The sequence below is a fragment of the Brienomyrus brachyistius genome, unplaced genomic scaffold (assembly GCF_023856365.1).
Source record: "Brienomyrus brachyistius isolate T26 unplaced genomic scaffold, BBRACH_0.4 scaffold55, whole genome shotgun sequence".
Taxonomy (NCBI): Eukaryota; Metazoa; Chordata; class Actinopteri; order Osteoglossiformes; family Mormyridae; genus Brienomyrus; species Brienomyrus brachyistius.
In genome coordinates, this window is record NW_026042330.1 from 1,483,272 (window position 1) to 1,498,728 (window position 15,457).

The 15,457-nt window shown below is 40.8% G+C and overlaps 1 protein-coding gene across 2 annotated transcripts in view; it reads left to right on the top strand.

Moving 5' to 3' along the window:
* The window catches only part of plxdc1 (plexin domain containing 1), a 68,144-nt gene extending 55,720 nt beyond the window's left edge, over positions 1 to 12,424 (top strand). The window contains exons 5-14 of one of the 2 annotated variants that reach the window (XM_049001066.1): positions 1,576 to 1,698; positions 1,799 to 1,917; positions 3,414 to 3,513; positions 3,601 to 3,696; positions 3,864 to 3,945; positions 7,351 to 7,408; positions 7,489 to 7,615; positions 8,433 to 8,468; positions 10,547 to 10,707; positions 11,033 to 12,424. In XM_049001066.1, the coding sequence (XP_048857023.1) occupies positions 1,576 to 1,698; positions 1,799 to 1,917; positions 3,414 to 3,513; positions 3,601 to 3,696; positions 3,864 to 3,945; positions 7,351 to 7,408; positions 7,489 to 7,615; positions 8,433 to 8,468; positions 10,547 to 10,707; positions 11,033 to 11,155 (1,025 nt within the window). In that variant the 3' untranslated portion in view covers positions 11,156 to 12,424. The remainder of the gene's footprint in view (positions 1 to 1,575; positions 1,699 to 1,798; positions 1,918 to 3,413; positions 3,514 to 3,600; positions 3,697 to 3,863; positions 3,946 to 7,350; positions 7,409 to 7,488; positions 7,616 to 8,432; positions 8,469 to 10,546; positions 10,708 to 11,032) is intronic. The other variant, XM_049001068.1, reaches the window with a different exon arrangement.
* The last annotated feature ends 3,033 nt before the right edge of the window (positions 12,425 to 15,457 follow it).

A 15,457-nucleotide genomic window follows, 5' to 3' on the forward strand; every position in this document is an offset into this window, starting at 1 on the left:
ACCACAAAGTGTTTCTGTAAGACACAGTCTTATTTATTTATTGATGAATGTTTCAAGGAGAATTCTTAATACATTGACCTTTCCACCTTCTACACTCCTCACAAGAGGAAAGTAGTGAATGTAACATTTAAAGACCTGCACAGATCACCTTAAATTTTCTCCTTAAGGGTGACACTTAAGGTATAATTTCCCCTTAGCTAAGGGATTTATTTAAGGGTTTTGCACAGAATCCCTTAACAGCTTTCCTAAGTTAAGGAAAAAGCGTAAGAGATTTACAGCTCTGAAAGATATTTTATGGCAGTAAAATTATAGTTTCCATGGAGACCGTTTGCTTGCATTTATGCCTGTTTGTGATATCTGTTGTCACCTTCAGGGTTAATTTTGTTGACGAATATATTAATTGATGAAGGGTTTTTGCGTGACAATAACTGACAGATGTGACTAAAATGTATGGTGACAAAAATTATTAAATTAAACATATTATTCGTCTGATGAACATAAATTTAAAAAACCAGATTTAGTCACCAGTGCATTCTTATCTGATAAAAATGTAGACTGTTTCCCATGGTATACTGTCTTAACTGAGAGTATGTACTTTTTGCTCAAAGAAGATCTAACCTACTGAGTGGGGCATATAGCGATAAACTTAGTTGTATTGTCATTGACAAGCACCAACGCTAACTTGTAAGATATGTGGAAATGCGGGGAAAAAAGACAGAAGTAGTGAAACTAACATTGAGCAAGTGGAATTTCAGTTATATTACATGCATTTAATGAATACCTTTTTGAATTCTTTTTCAAATTTCTGCATTGGAAAATCCAATTGATAACTGACATACTTCTTTCCGTATTTTTGCCAGCGCTTGTTAGCAGAGTAACACTACATCATCTTTCGTTTTGTGGGAAACTAAAGATCGATCTGCTGGCCAGATTTAATCATGAATTATAAACATGTTGCAGCACGTATAAATCAAATCATAAGTCAGCTACCAGTCAAATCTATAATGTAAAATTCAGTTACCGGACATTAATCATATCCACTGGGTTCTCCCAGTTGTGAAACTCTCTTCTCCGTATGCCTTCATTTTCTGTATTTATCACCATAAACTCGGCTGTGTTATTGTTAAGGTACAGTCAAAGTTTTTTTCCTGTAATTTGGTTGTCAAGTTTTTCGTGCAACCGTTAAGGGAACTTTAAGGGATTCCTTAAGTATAAGACCAAGATAATGGGAAAAACTTTATTATTTAAGTGAACATTTTAAGGAAAGACCGACTTTATTTTAAGGAAACCTTAACTCTGACTTTAAGGAAAAATCTTAACCTGAGGTGTTTTGTGCAACCGCTCCCTGGACTGTTGGTTAAATGTGTACCAGTGGTCTTCGGACAGAGTTGCCACTGTACCTTTGAAGATATTATTAACACTTATAAAAACCTTTTGGTAACACTTAAAGCATGTTTTAGTAATTTATAAACACATTCATAACAAATAATCATGCTTTCATAAAGCATTGTAAACATGGCTATAAATATTTATCAAAACAAACAAAAAAATATTTTTAACTCTCCTCTTCCCCAGGGTTCATTTTCACAGGGGAGGTCACGCATCGAATGCTGACAGCCACCCAGTACATCGCACCCCTAATGGCCAACTTTGACCCCAGTTATTCCAAGAACTCCACTGTGCAGTACTCGGACAACGGTGAGGCCCCATCATAGAAAGGGGGAATCGGGCCTCCATGGTGACAGTCAATTTTTCCGAGATCTTCACCTGCCGCCCCCCCCCCCAAATGCTCTTTTAGGTGAAATGTTTGTGGTGCAGTGGGACAGAGTACGACTCCAAGGGCGGGAGGCAGAGGGTGCCTTCACCTTCCAGGTTGTTCTGCGTAACACCGGGACAATTGTCTTCAACTATAGAGACGTGAGTCTGGGCCCCCAGCATGCTGCACTCCAAATTTCCCACCACACACACGCACACACACTCACACATACATACACAAACATTTGTATTCATATCTCTGGTGGAAAAAATTTTGTTGTTTTCAAAATTTTGGTTCCCATAATGTAATATATGCATAACCCACACACACACACCAGTAGTGGTGGTCAATGTAATGATAATTTAAAGTGATTGCTTGCAATTGAATCTATGATACGCATTTTGGAGTTCTCACAAGAATCGTGATACAGCACTACTTAACACTATTATTATAATTACCAAATGAGCACCTGTCGTGATGGATGTGGAACAAAATAATTTCAACCTGCATAACATCTCAGCGCTGTCTGTATAACTTACTTAATTGTAAATTATCTGTTTCTGTGGAACTCAGTGACTGGATCTTGAACTAAAAACTTTTACGTGCTAAAAAAAGATACATATGGCACTCCTGTCACACGTTAAAAGACACACAATCCATAGACAAAGTCCGCTGTCAGAGTGTGCGAAATAGCTTAAGAAGAGGAACAGGTTCCAAAAAAAGTTCTACTTCGGTTATGTGGAAACGGTTCGCATTTGTGATATCCAGTGTACTATGATTTGCAAACTTCACAAAGATACTGTTCATACAACAGGATGTGACACAACCAAGTACATTGTATACAGCCCAAACAACATGCGAGATGTGTGGTAATGTATTCATATTTGAGCACATCATCGTCAGCCGCAAAACCTTCCACACATTCTGTAGAAACAAAAAGGAAGCAAATATGAGTTCTTCTTACTGAGAGAAGTATGCCATATAATTGCTCAAGGAAATACTGGAAAGAGCTCACCAGATGCAGTCACTTTTTACCTAGCCAGAGACATGGCCCCAATCAAAACAGTTGGATACCATGGATTCAAAACACTCATTCAAAGGGCTCATTCATATTATGACATACCCAACTGTAAGTATTTTTCGGATATTGCTATTCCATGCCAGTACAAATCGAGAAAATGTTGCATGTCACATTCAAAATGTATATGTACAGTATTTTACATACCTCTCTAAGTTATTATGATGGTACAAGCAGTGTTTTCTGTAAGGATAGAATTACTGGCTAAATGGTTAAATGTTTAATTAACATTGCTACAAAAAAAATCATAATCTACATAGTGCATTGTGATTCTAACCAAAAATACTGTGATATGACATATTGGTGATATTGCCCACCCCTACACAGCAGTACCCTTATTTGTGAAAAGGCTTGCCTTTTCTCGCTCTCTGGTAATGCCACCTCCAGCCTGATGCTGCTGACAGTGAGTTACAGCAATGATGTCATGATTGCCCTTTCATTCACAATGCCTTGCTATGTATTCATCATGAGAAACTGCTGTAAGCCTCTGTCATTTCCTGTTTTTGTCTCCTTTGCCTCTAGAACATACTGTTTTTCTACATCCATGTGTTCTCTTCATTCCTTGCATCATGCACGCAGGTGCCGTTACCTGTGGTGGAGATTAACTCGACGGAACACCCTGTCAAGGTGGGGTTATCAGATGCTTTCATGGCTCTCCTCAACTCTCCCCGAACCCCAGGTGAGACACTAGGTGGGATCCCCAAAACCACCAACTAAATGATGACCACGAAGTTTCTTCACACTCATGCTCTTCATTTACCCGCAGAATCACGTCGCCGAACAATCTATGAGTATCATAGGGTGGAGGTGGACACCACCAAGATCACCAACCACTCCGCCTTTGAATTCTCCCCCCTTCCCAGTAAGTAGAGCCCCTTATTTCAGTGCTGAATGCGGATACTGCGGGCCCTCCATCATTCCTGGCATTCTCAGCATGCTTGTCACGGGAGAGCCCCTTTCAGAAGACAATGACCAAGGACCCGCAATAAAGTATGGCACACATCTTTGCTTTGTTCCTTTCTCCCTTAGCCTGTCTCCAGCACAAAAACTGTGAGCTTTGCCTCTCCTCCAGTCTGACCTCCGGTTGTAGATGGTGCAACATCCTCCAGAGGTGAGGGACAGGATGGAGGGGCGCTGGCTTGTAGCCAGCAGCTACAGGGTGTCATCCAGCCATTTGAAAATCTCACCTCTGCAGGTGTGCGTGTGAATGTATGTGTGTGTATGCACATCTGTTCATATACAGCCGTGGAAAAGATTAAGAGGCATAAGAACATAAGAAATTTACAAAAGCAAGAGGAGGTCATTCGGCCAAGCAAGCTCGTTTGGGGAGAACTTAACTAATAGCTCAGAGTTCCTAGAATCTCATGTAGCTCTGATTTAAAGGAACCCAGGGTTTTAGCTTGCACAACACTAGCAGGAAGACTATTCCATACTCTGACTACACGCTGTGTAAAGAAGTGTTTTCTCAAATTCAGTTTAAAATGTTTTCCCGTTAATTTCCACCTATGGCCATGAGTTCTACTATTTGAACTAATATTGAAGTAGCCATTTGGCTGAACAGCATCCACAATTAGAATCTTATATACCTGGATCATGTTAGAATCTTATATACCTGGATCATGTCCCCCCTCACATGAGGCGGAACAGATTCAGCTCAGTTAGCCTCTCCTCATAAGACATTCCTCTGAGACCAGGAATCATTCTTGTAGCCCTTTGTTGAATCTTTTCCAAAGGAGCAATGTCCTTTTTAAGGTATGGTGACCAAACTTGCATACAATATTCTAGGTGGGGTCTTACCAAGGAATTGTATAATCGTAGCATCACCTCCCTTGACTTAAACTCCACACACCTAGATATGTAACCCAACATCCTATTGGCCTTTTTAATTGCTTCCCCACACTGGCGAGAGTGGGACATGGAAGCATCAACATACACACCGAGGTCTTTCTCGTAATCAGGGAAGGCAAAGAAAATGCAGAAGACTGGACTGGGAAAACAAACTGAAACGCAGACTGAATACACAGGACTAATGACAACAACCAGAAACAGCTGATCACACGGGGATTCCACCCGAGGTTAACGAAGGGGTGTGGCACAAGGAAGGAGTGAACGATCGGGGCAGGACACATGGATTACCTTACATTTATCTACGTTAAATTTCATCTGCCAGGTATCAGCCCAGGTGCTAATTTAATCAAGATCCCATTGTAGCCTCTGTGCTACTACAGCACCAACCAGCATGAAGAACTGTGACAGAGCAGGACAGCAATGACTGAATAAACAAACAGATGTTGTTATCAAGAAAAATAGGGACTAAGCCCCTTTAGGAAACTGAAAGTCATTTAAAAAGCCCTCAAAGACAAAGCAGCAGAGCCAAAGTACTGAAAACCTATACAAGCTGAAGAATGGAAGCAGCTTCAGTCCTGGTTTTCCATCCTCTTTTCCAGTGCATCCTTTCTGCTCCTCCAGTTGACCCTTTAACACACTAGCTAAAAAGGGCAAGCTGGGCCTAATTAACAAGGTTGTATGTAGTTCTAGGGCTGGTGGCCATTTATCCAGTTTGTCTAAATACTAAATAAATATAAGCTTCATATGTACAGTACTGTGCAAAAGTCACAGAAAACGATGTTTAAATGATCTTCATGTTCCACTTATGTGGAGTATAAAACTATAATATTATGTTTGTCAAAGTATGTTAGCTTAGCCATTATCCCACCTTGTTTGACTAATCTCAACCCCTTTGATTTATTTAACAAATCAAATAAATTGTGCTGTTGGAGAAACATAAGAAATACATAGAATGGTTGAGGTGTCCCTAAGTAGAGGTTTCGGAACAAAAGCAGAGATTATCCCACCTCCACTCTATAGTTGCCACCGGTGTGGTACCTTCTGATTGGAAGCATGCTAATATAACACCCATATTCAAAAAGGGAATAGAAGTACTCAAAGAAGATATCAGTAACTTTGGAGAACATACACAATTTTTGTTTATTTTTTATTGTGTTACTTTTAGTAAGCATGTTATAGTGTTAACGCAGTGAAACAGGTTCCCCACCCCTGTCTTACATATTTTACTATATTTATAACTTTTTTGCACTATGATCAATGAGGAACAATATTTTACGTCAGTGTGGGACCCATACATCATAGAACTGTGACATTTCTTAATAGTCTTTTTAGCCTATGTCTCTCAGACTGGTGGTCCTTCTTTCATATGGCTGGTAACACCATTCTATGAATGCCATGTCTATGAGAATCTATGAATACATTCATAACACATTATAATACATTCATAAAAATTATAAACATAGCTATATATATAAAAAAGCATAGCACCTTACAGCTAAGATGCTTTATGAATTTCTCATGTATTATTCACTATAGATGCCATCATAATGCAAGCAACAGATCCTTAATGCTTGTACCAACCATTGTGATGTATTATGAAGTCTATAGTACAGTATAGATGATAGCATTATTGGTGCTTATGAAGTATTATAATCAACATTATAATTCCTTATGTCTGTCAATAGAAGATGATGTAGTGCTTTACAAATTTTGATACTGACCATTTTAATGCATTATGAGAGCATTTATAGTGCATTGGAAATGACAGCTTTAAATAAAGTGCTACCAAACAGCGTCAAGGTTAGCTTGCTTGAGACCAGTTTTCAAGGTCTTTAGAAAGCTAAAAATGTCATGAATGGCCACCACATTTTCAGCTGACCATTAATATACAAAATGTTCCATATTTCTATCCATACCGTAAAGGGCCTATAAGTAAAAAAGGTAATATCACACATGTATACATTTAACTTCACACAGAACAAGTACCCGCATTTGTGACAGTGTGCTTATACATGTATACAGTACTGTGCAAAAGTCTTAGGCAGTCCAAAGAAATGTTTAAAGCTGTTTATCTGGGTAGCAAGTGTACTTTGGCTTAGAACAAAAACACAATTTAACATTAGAACATGTGCAAATTAAGAGTAACACAATAAAAACTTGTAATAAGTTCTTCTGTTTTCTAAAATGTTACTGATATCTAGTTGGATGGCTAGATGAACACCGCTTCAGTTCCCAAACATCTCCTCAGGCGCACCTCAGCCGTTTCATGATTTTGTTCAATTTCACCGACAGCTCAATTAAATAATGAAATATGTTGGTTTAAAAAGTCAGTGACAGATTGAAAAGTTGTATGAGGTGTGCCAAGTAAAAAAATACATGGCTGCACTGGACGGTTGCCGCAAATACTAGGATGATTTTAGCAGAGGTTCTGAAATGGCTAAGCTGACACACTTTGACTGCCATAATATCATAGTTTTACACCAACACGAGGATAATCTAAACATCATTTTCTTTGCCTGCCTAAGACTTTTGCACAGTTCTATACATACCGGACCATATGCCACCACCATCTGTCTGTGAGTGTCCTCAGTGGGTGGGAATGTGCATCCATGTCTTCAGTCCTGCTTCTCCAGGTGTGTGCCTCCAGGTGTGTGTTCCTGTGTTTCAGGTGCTCAGATGGTATAGACCGTCATAGACATGAGTGGCTGGACTACGGCTGTTCAGAGGTATAAGCTGCTGATTCTATAGCCCAGTATTGGTGCTCTATACCTACTGCAATTCATTTTACACAGTATCCTCCTTATAGGCCACAGAAAGCACGTGTGAGGACTACACCCCCGGGAGCCCAGACACCTCAACAGGGCCCTTCAGCCCATCTGGCATCCAGCCCTCACCCTCCCCGGAGCTGAGAGCTGACACCCCAGTTACAGAAGGCAAGCCTCGCCTCTACTTACAATGGCCATTCTGGACTGACCAATTGCACAATCTTACAGAAGAGCTTGAAAGTCTAAATGGTGGCATATCAATTTTCATTTTACATGATTGTCCCCATTTTAATGATCTAAAGCATACGGTCATAGTATAGATCCTTTTAGGTTGTGGCCAACCTACTTTTGCTAGTTTAAGCAGACAGACAGTCACTGTGTCTTGACTGAACCTGCCGCATGGTTCAAAGGGGCTGTACTAAGTCTCCTAATTAGACATGGGTGTGTTTGGGGCATAATATGCTATAAACTAGAGTCATCTCCCATTCCCTATAAAAGCCATATTAGCGGCAGGCACTATTAAAAACAAAATGGTCTGGAGAACGCTTCTCAGCATTGGAAACTGATGTGTTCCTGTGTGAGGGGAAAGTCCTCGAGCAGAGCATCTACGGCAACAAAAAGATTACACCAAAGTAGAGGTCTATATTCTTGTGGGACCCACGGCTCTAGATCGCGTAAGGACAAATTTTCATTTTGGCCATGAGCAGGCGACAAGTGACTGATATGTTTTTGAGAGTGGGAAAACGAATTTAAATAAATAAGCATTGCTCAAGTATGTTTTTAGTTATTTTATCAAACTATTATTTATGTTCATGAGTGAATACAAATAAGGATTTTCCCAGAAGGTATCTGGTCATTCATTGTTGTCTTTTACCTGCATCTTCATCTCTGTCTGCTGCATGAGTATGTGTTGAAGGGAGGGCTGCTCCCCTCTTTCACTTTTGTCTCCGTGACGTCGCACAACAATCCTGTTCTTCATCCACAGATGACACCAAACTTCTCATTCACTACAATGGGAATGGTGAGTTGGCCAGCAGTTAACCATGTATGCGTTTCCTGTTTGGAGTCTGGCTGGTTAACTTTTATTACTGCAGTTGCAGATTCCTTTGGCTTCACTGCAGCACCAGCAAAGTTTCTGTTTTAATCAGCTAAGTGTGAATTTAGTGTACCCCTGGACAACTGACCATGGCCTGTGGAGTTTTATCTGTGAACCAGTGTGTTTGTGTGTGTGTGTTGGGGTCGTGGGGAGGGGGTGGTTTGCCTGAAACCTAAAAAATTAAACTTCCTTACTTCTGGGGACATTTTTCAGTTCCCCATTTGGATAACATTAATTTTATAAAAATCTTTGACTGCAATCAAAAAGGTCAAATTGCTAACAGTCGTCTGTTTTGTTTGGTTATTTATGGTTAAGGTTAGGGCTGGATAGACGTTAAGGTTGTCATGCTGGGATTTTGAATGGAGAGTCCCCACAAAGATATAATTACAAACCTGTGTGTGTGTGTGTGTGTGTGTGTGTGTGTGTGAGTGGGCATGCGGGATTGGATGGATGGGCTCGTCCTTTTGCATGCATTCCTGTTTGACATGCCACTAAGATGGATCAGAACATATAGTACTGTGCAAAAGTCTTAGGCAGGCAAAGAAAATGATGTTTAGATTATCCTCATGTTGGTGTAAAACTATGATATTATGCCTGTCAAAGTGTGTCAGCTTAGCCATTTCAGAACCTCTGCTAAAATCATCCTAGTATTTGCAGTGACCGTCCAGTGCAGCCATGTATTTTTTGACTTGGCCTCTAGCACACCTCATACAGCTAGTCAATCTGTCACTAACTTTTTAAACCAATTATTCAATTGAGCTGTTGGTGAAATTTAACAAAATCATGGAATGGCTGAGGTGCCCCTGAGGAGAAGTTTGGGAACTGAAGTGGTGTTCATCTAGCCATCCAACTAGATATCAGTAACTTTTTAGAAAACAGAAGAAATTATTACTAGTTTTTATTGCGTTACTATTTGCACGTTTTGTTAAATTTTGTTTTTTGTCCTAAGCCAAAGTGCACTTGCTACCCAGATAAACAGCTTTAAACATTTCTTTGGACTGCCTAAAACTTTTGCACAGTACTGTACATACATACATACATATATATATATATATATATATATATATATATATATATGTGTGTGTGTGTGTGTGTGTCTGTGTGTGTGTGTGTGTGTGTGTGTGTGTGTGACAGAGAGAAAAAGACAGCAAGCAGTCTACAAACTGTATTTAGCAAAGCAGACTCTTGTAGAGTCTTTTCATTGCAATACATTGACATTGTATAAAAATTCTGCAATTACAAAATGTACTAAGTGTGTGTTAGCAATTGGGTCAGTTAGAAGCCTTTCATTTTAGTGATGGTGACCTTACAATGCCTTTACGCATCAAACGAAAATTCAGCTGTTAGTCACTGATTACATTAGCCAATTAACAATAAAGGCAGCCACATGATGGTCACTACCTGATTAAGATAAGGCATTGTGGTGGTTATTATGTCCACTTTTGGACTAGTCTCTGTAGATACCACACCACACTCCAGCCACATGAGTGGACAGTCCATTGCATAGGTCAGAGTTCCCAAATTCTAGCCCTGGAGGCCAGTCTGCAACACATTTTGCAGATTTTTGATAAGTGGCTCAGTGGGCTACGTTTCAGTGCCTGTGATCATAAGGTTGCCAGTTTGCGCTCCATCCTCAGCAGGACAGTTACATGTTCATGGGCCTCTGAGCAAAGCCCTTAATCCCCAGCTTCAGAGACGCTGCACATTACCTGACCCTGTGCTGTGATCCCCAAGTTATAGTGAGCAAGGTAGGGTCAGCAAAGAGAAGCATTCCAATGTACTTATGCAAATAAAGCATGTTTTGTTTTTGGCCCTCTATGGCCAGAATAAGGGAACCCTGGTATAGGTTAATGAAAGTAAAATATTCCTTGTACCAATATCTTGTACTTGTTCTCCCCCGGGAAGAATTGTGTTGTTATATGAAGAATATAACGCGGAAGAGGTATCAGCTCTGTGCTGTGCGGCATTCTTCATCAACCTTCACTTTATAATCTCCTCCACAGACTTGCAGACAGGTCCTCCAAGGCAGCAGGGGGCACCAGAGCACACGGGAATCATTGCAGGGGTAGCAGCTGCTGTGGTTCTGCTGGTGGTCCTGACACTGTTGGCTCTTTACTACATTAACACACACCCTACTGTTGCCCCTCCATTCTACCTCATGCAGGTGATTTTTTCAACCTCTGTCCTTCTGCACAACAGTGTTTGACCGCAAGGCCTCAATAGGTCTAAGATGTACCTAAAAAGTTGATTTCTACCTAGAGTGTTAAATTTATCTTTAAAGAAAGGATATATAAAATCAATATAATAAAAAACTAGGGACTGGGATTATTCTTTTTAGTATCACTTATCTTTTTAGTGAAATTCTTAAAGAATAATATATTGCCTTACTCACTCTACAGACAATCCATAAAACAAATGCAAAATTTTATTAATTACACACAAACACAGCTCACCAATTTTTCATTCTTTACCCTGTATTGCTCCCTCAGCGACGTACCAACAACTACTGGCCATCCATGAAGTTCCGGAACCAGGGCTGCCACAACAGTTATGCTGAGGTGGAGGTTGGAGGTCACGAGAAGGAGGGCTTCATTGAGGCAGAGCAGTGCTGAGCAGACTGGATGTATGTGTCAAAGACAGGGCTGGATAGAAGTGTTGAATGGGGGCAGAATGGAATGGTCATGGATCGATGATGTCATTTTCACATTGTTAAGCCATGCCAGGATGTACAGCGAAAATTTGTTTTTCCATTACCATCTTTTGTGTGACAAACCATGAAAATTCATAATCCTTCCTTAATATTTTTCTTTTGGCATTTGAATGTCAGGTTGTGAGTATCGTTAATGCCTCAATAAGGAATCTTTTTACTAGTATAGATCTGTGACCATTGCTGTTTTCTCCTATGTCAGCACTTCACCCTCAATGCCCCTGTCTGCATTCCTAATTGTAATGGAAAAACAAATAAATCCAGCCTGGTTCAGCCTGATTCAGCCCGGTTTGGCCTGGTCTGGTCTCTTTCATTTGTGCCTGGTGTGGATAAATGACATAAAACACTTAATGCAATGGGAACGGGAATGCTCGATTTTAGTGTGGTAAATGGTGACATGTTCATGGGTCTGTGTGTTAGTCCATTTTTCTGCATTGCCATATCCTCTATAAAAACTAAATTTATTAAAAAAAAAAAAAAAAAAAAAAACCTCCATCGAGGAAATTAGAGCAAAGACAACACAATGTGGGATTGTAGGAATCATATATTTAGGCATTAAACTGACTACATGGATCAACTATCGAAGGAAGATGATGACATTTAAAAATGAAATGTTTAACCATTATTACTGCAATTAATGAAAATTTTCATTTTTCACTTTCAGTTTCTCAACATTTTGTTTTTAAAGAAAAATAAATGTGTATTTTATAAAGTGTCTTTTTGATCAATGACAAAGATTTTCAAATTAATATTCTTTCTTTATTCACATGGACTTTAACTGCATTATAGCTCATGTAATGATTAGTTATAATAAGCATCATGACAACCAAGACACAAAAATCAACTTAATGAAATTTCTTTGTTTAAATTTATCATCATCGAGTGGTGGGTTAAGCATCAACGATATACGTTATATGTGACAGGATAAACCAGTAAACACCCTCAGCTGTATGCAAAAGATAATAGCAGGAAAATCTGAATGTCACTGTAAAACAGTCAGTGGTCAGACAGTCAGTTAAAATGTAATGTCTATGTTGTTATCACTCCCACTACTGTATTTCTTCAGAATCCCAGATTCAACTACCATGTACAGAGGAGCTAATTACACTATAAGAAACTGTGTAAAAGAGAAAATATATGATAAATAAATCAATAAATGATTTTATTGTTTGAATGAGCCATTCATATTAGTTTTTTGTTTATTATAACATATTTTACACATTTAATGGGGAGTGCAAGCACTGAGACAGAGCACAAGGGTCTGAACTCGAGCAACAATAGGAATCCAAATCGTGAGGCGAAAATCATTAGGACAGGAGAAGGGTCAGGCGATGGAGAATTTGGGGAACGGTCCAACTAAACAGGGTGCCAAGGTAAGGGGGTGGTGATCACTCTATAACCCTGAATGCAGCACCAATAAAAATTGCCAGGTTCTTCTGGGAAGGGGGCTGCAGCCATTTTGTGACTGCCTTTATCTTCAAGGGATCTATTTGGCCTAAGCCCTCTGCCAAGACAAAGCCCAAGAACGAGATGGTGCACGGGTGGAGCATACATTTCTCCACATTGTTGAATTGGTTGTTTAAAAGGGTCAATTTAAGATGGACATATTGCACATGATCCTGGGCATTGCAAGTAAAAAATGAGGATATTGTCAAAATGAAAACAAACCTGTTTATTATGTCACAGAGGACATAATTGATCTGGTCCTGAAATATCATCCATGTGTTAAACAAGATACTCATAATGACCTCCTGAATTCGCATCAGGTGAATGGTATTTTATAGATAACTTGGAAAAATTCTGCCCCATTGAAGCTGATCTAACTCTGAAAACAACATAGGCAGAGGGCAATGGTTCTTAACCATTATTTCATTTAAGCCACTGTAATCAAGGCAAGGGTGGGGAAAGGCATCCTTCTTCTCTACAAAAAAGAAGCTAAAAAGGGCAAATTATAATCACTGCCAGTACATTATGTCAGAGGAGCCAATGTGGATACCTAAGCACCAGAGGTGCCAATGGCAAATAAAGTGATTTCCTCCTCATGATTACTAGCTAGGGGGCGGCATGGTGGTACAGTGGTTAGCACTGTTGCCTCACACCTCTGGGACCTGGGTTCGAGTCTCCGCCTGGGTTACATGTGTGTGGAGTTTGCATGTTCTCATCATGTCGTCGTGGGGTTTCCTCTGGATACTCCGGTTTCCCCCCACAGTCCAAAAACATGCTGAGGCTAATTGGAGTTGCTAAATTGCCCGTAGGTGTGTCTGTGTGAGTGAATGGTGCGATGGCCTGGCCCCCCATCCTGGATTGTTCCCTGCCTCGTGCCCATTGCTTCCGGGATAGGCTCGGGACCCCCCGCAACCCAGTAGGATAAGCGGTTTGGAAAATGGATGGATGGATGGATGACTAGCTAGTGATAGACTCACTGGAATGGTGTCATGGGTCACTGAGAACATCCTTGACCTGCTACCAATGGAGACTGCACCCACATAGTACGAACTCCCCACTGCTGGACCAGTAAGGAGTTGATAAAACTTTCATCAAGTAGTGCTGTTAGAGACAGCCAGGTATTCCCCCAGGAAAAGGCAGCTGACAAAAAAGCCCTCCCTTTGAACAAAGAACAATGACTACCAGTGCCCTTTTCATTACTGGCAGGCATGCCCTTTTTCTGGATATGTGTTTATGAAGTGCCCCATAATCCCACAGTACAGACAGGCCCCAGAAGACCTGCACTGCTGGCATTCAGCTGAGGAAAGTTGGGTCTCATCTTGGGACCAGCATCAGCGGGATTTAACAATGCTTGTTTGCTGGAATGCAGAAGTCTGCTGCCTCTGTCACATTCCATTTCATGCTGGTGGATCTGATGGTGGCCTGGATAGCAAGGTCTATTAACTCTTCCAAAGATCCAAGAAGTTTGTGGGTGGTTAATTCATCTTTAATCGTTTCAGTCAAACCATGATAATAAGCATAACACTGGGCCTGCCAATCCCACCCACTGAAGAACGTTGTGACATACCCCACCTGGGAACGCTTGGTACTAAAAAGCAGAAGGCTGCAGCTTGATTATAACGGAGCACTGAGCCAGAAAAGGAAGGACCTGGGATTCTCATTGTACTGACCTTGAAAAGACAGGTGCTGTTCACGTACTGGATGAGGTGACAAAGTGGAAAAGCAAATCTGAAGGTGGTTCTGCACTTGGGAGGCCAGCTCTGTCATACAGGCATTGAAAGACTCAAGGGATTCCCCAATTGCTGTCAGCTAACTCTGCTGTCTCCCCAGGAGTGCACCTTGCTTTCCCAGGCCTTCTGCCAGATGCCTTATTTTGCTTATGATAATAGGCTACTCTTAAAGTTCACTTACTAGCTTGACTCTGCTAGAGGTAAGACATGCAAGAAACAATCTGTGGATAACTTGATATTTTAATGTATTTGTAGCCCATGTCTATAAAGCTACCATAAAGCTATGAAGTTATTATAGAGCGTATTTCTAATATGCTATTAAGGTTAAAAAAGGTATTGAGGGCACTCAAATAACTCTGCCACCCAGGGAGGAGCCAGTGCTTGTTTTACAGCCCCACCAGGTGAAAATGACCCTGGGGAGGATCGACGCCTCCAAAGCAGCAGGACCAGACTGAGTACAAGGCCGCACACTGAAGTCATGTGCTGATCAGCTAGCAGGGGTGCTAACAAACATCTTTAATATGTCTCTGCAGGAGGCTACAATTCCCACATGCCTCAAAACCGCTCCCATCATGCCAGTGCCCAAAAAGCAAGCAGTCACATGTCTCAACGATTGTCATCCTGTTGCTCTAACACCGATTGCCATGAAGTGCTTCGAGAGGCTTGTTCTCACGCACATCAAGTCCAGCATTCCCACTGATCTGGATAGCCGTCAGTTTGCTTACCGGGGAAACAGGTCAACAGAAGATGTAATTTTAGTCGCACTTCACGCTACCCTGTCTCATTTGAAGCGTCCCGCCACATACGGCAGAATGTTATTTATTGACTTCAGCTCTGCCTTTAACTCAATAATCCCCCACAAACTGATTACCAAGCTCACCAACCTGGGGCTAATCACCAGACTCTGCTCATGGATTCTGAACTTTCTTACCAACAGACCACAAAATGTGAGGGTGGGAAACCGCATATCATCCACTCTCACACTGAGCACAGGAGTACCACAGGGCTGTGTCCTCAGCCCAGCCCTTTTT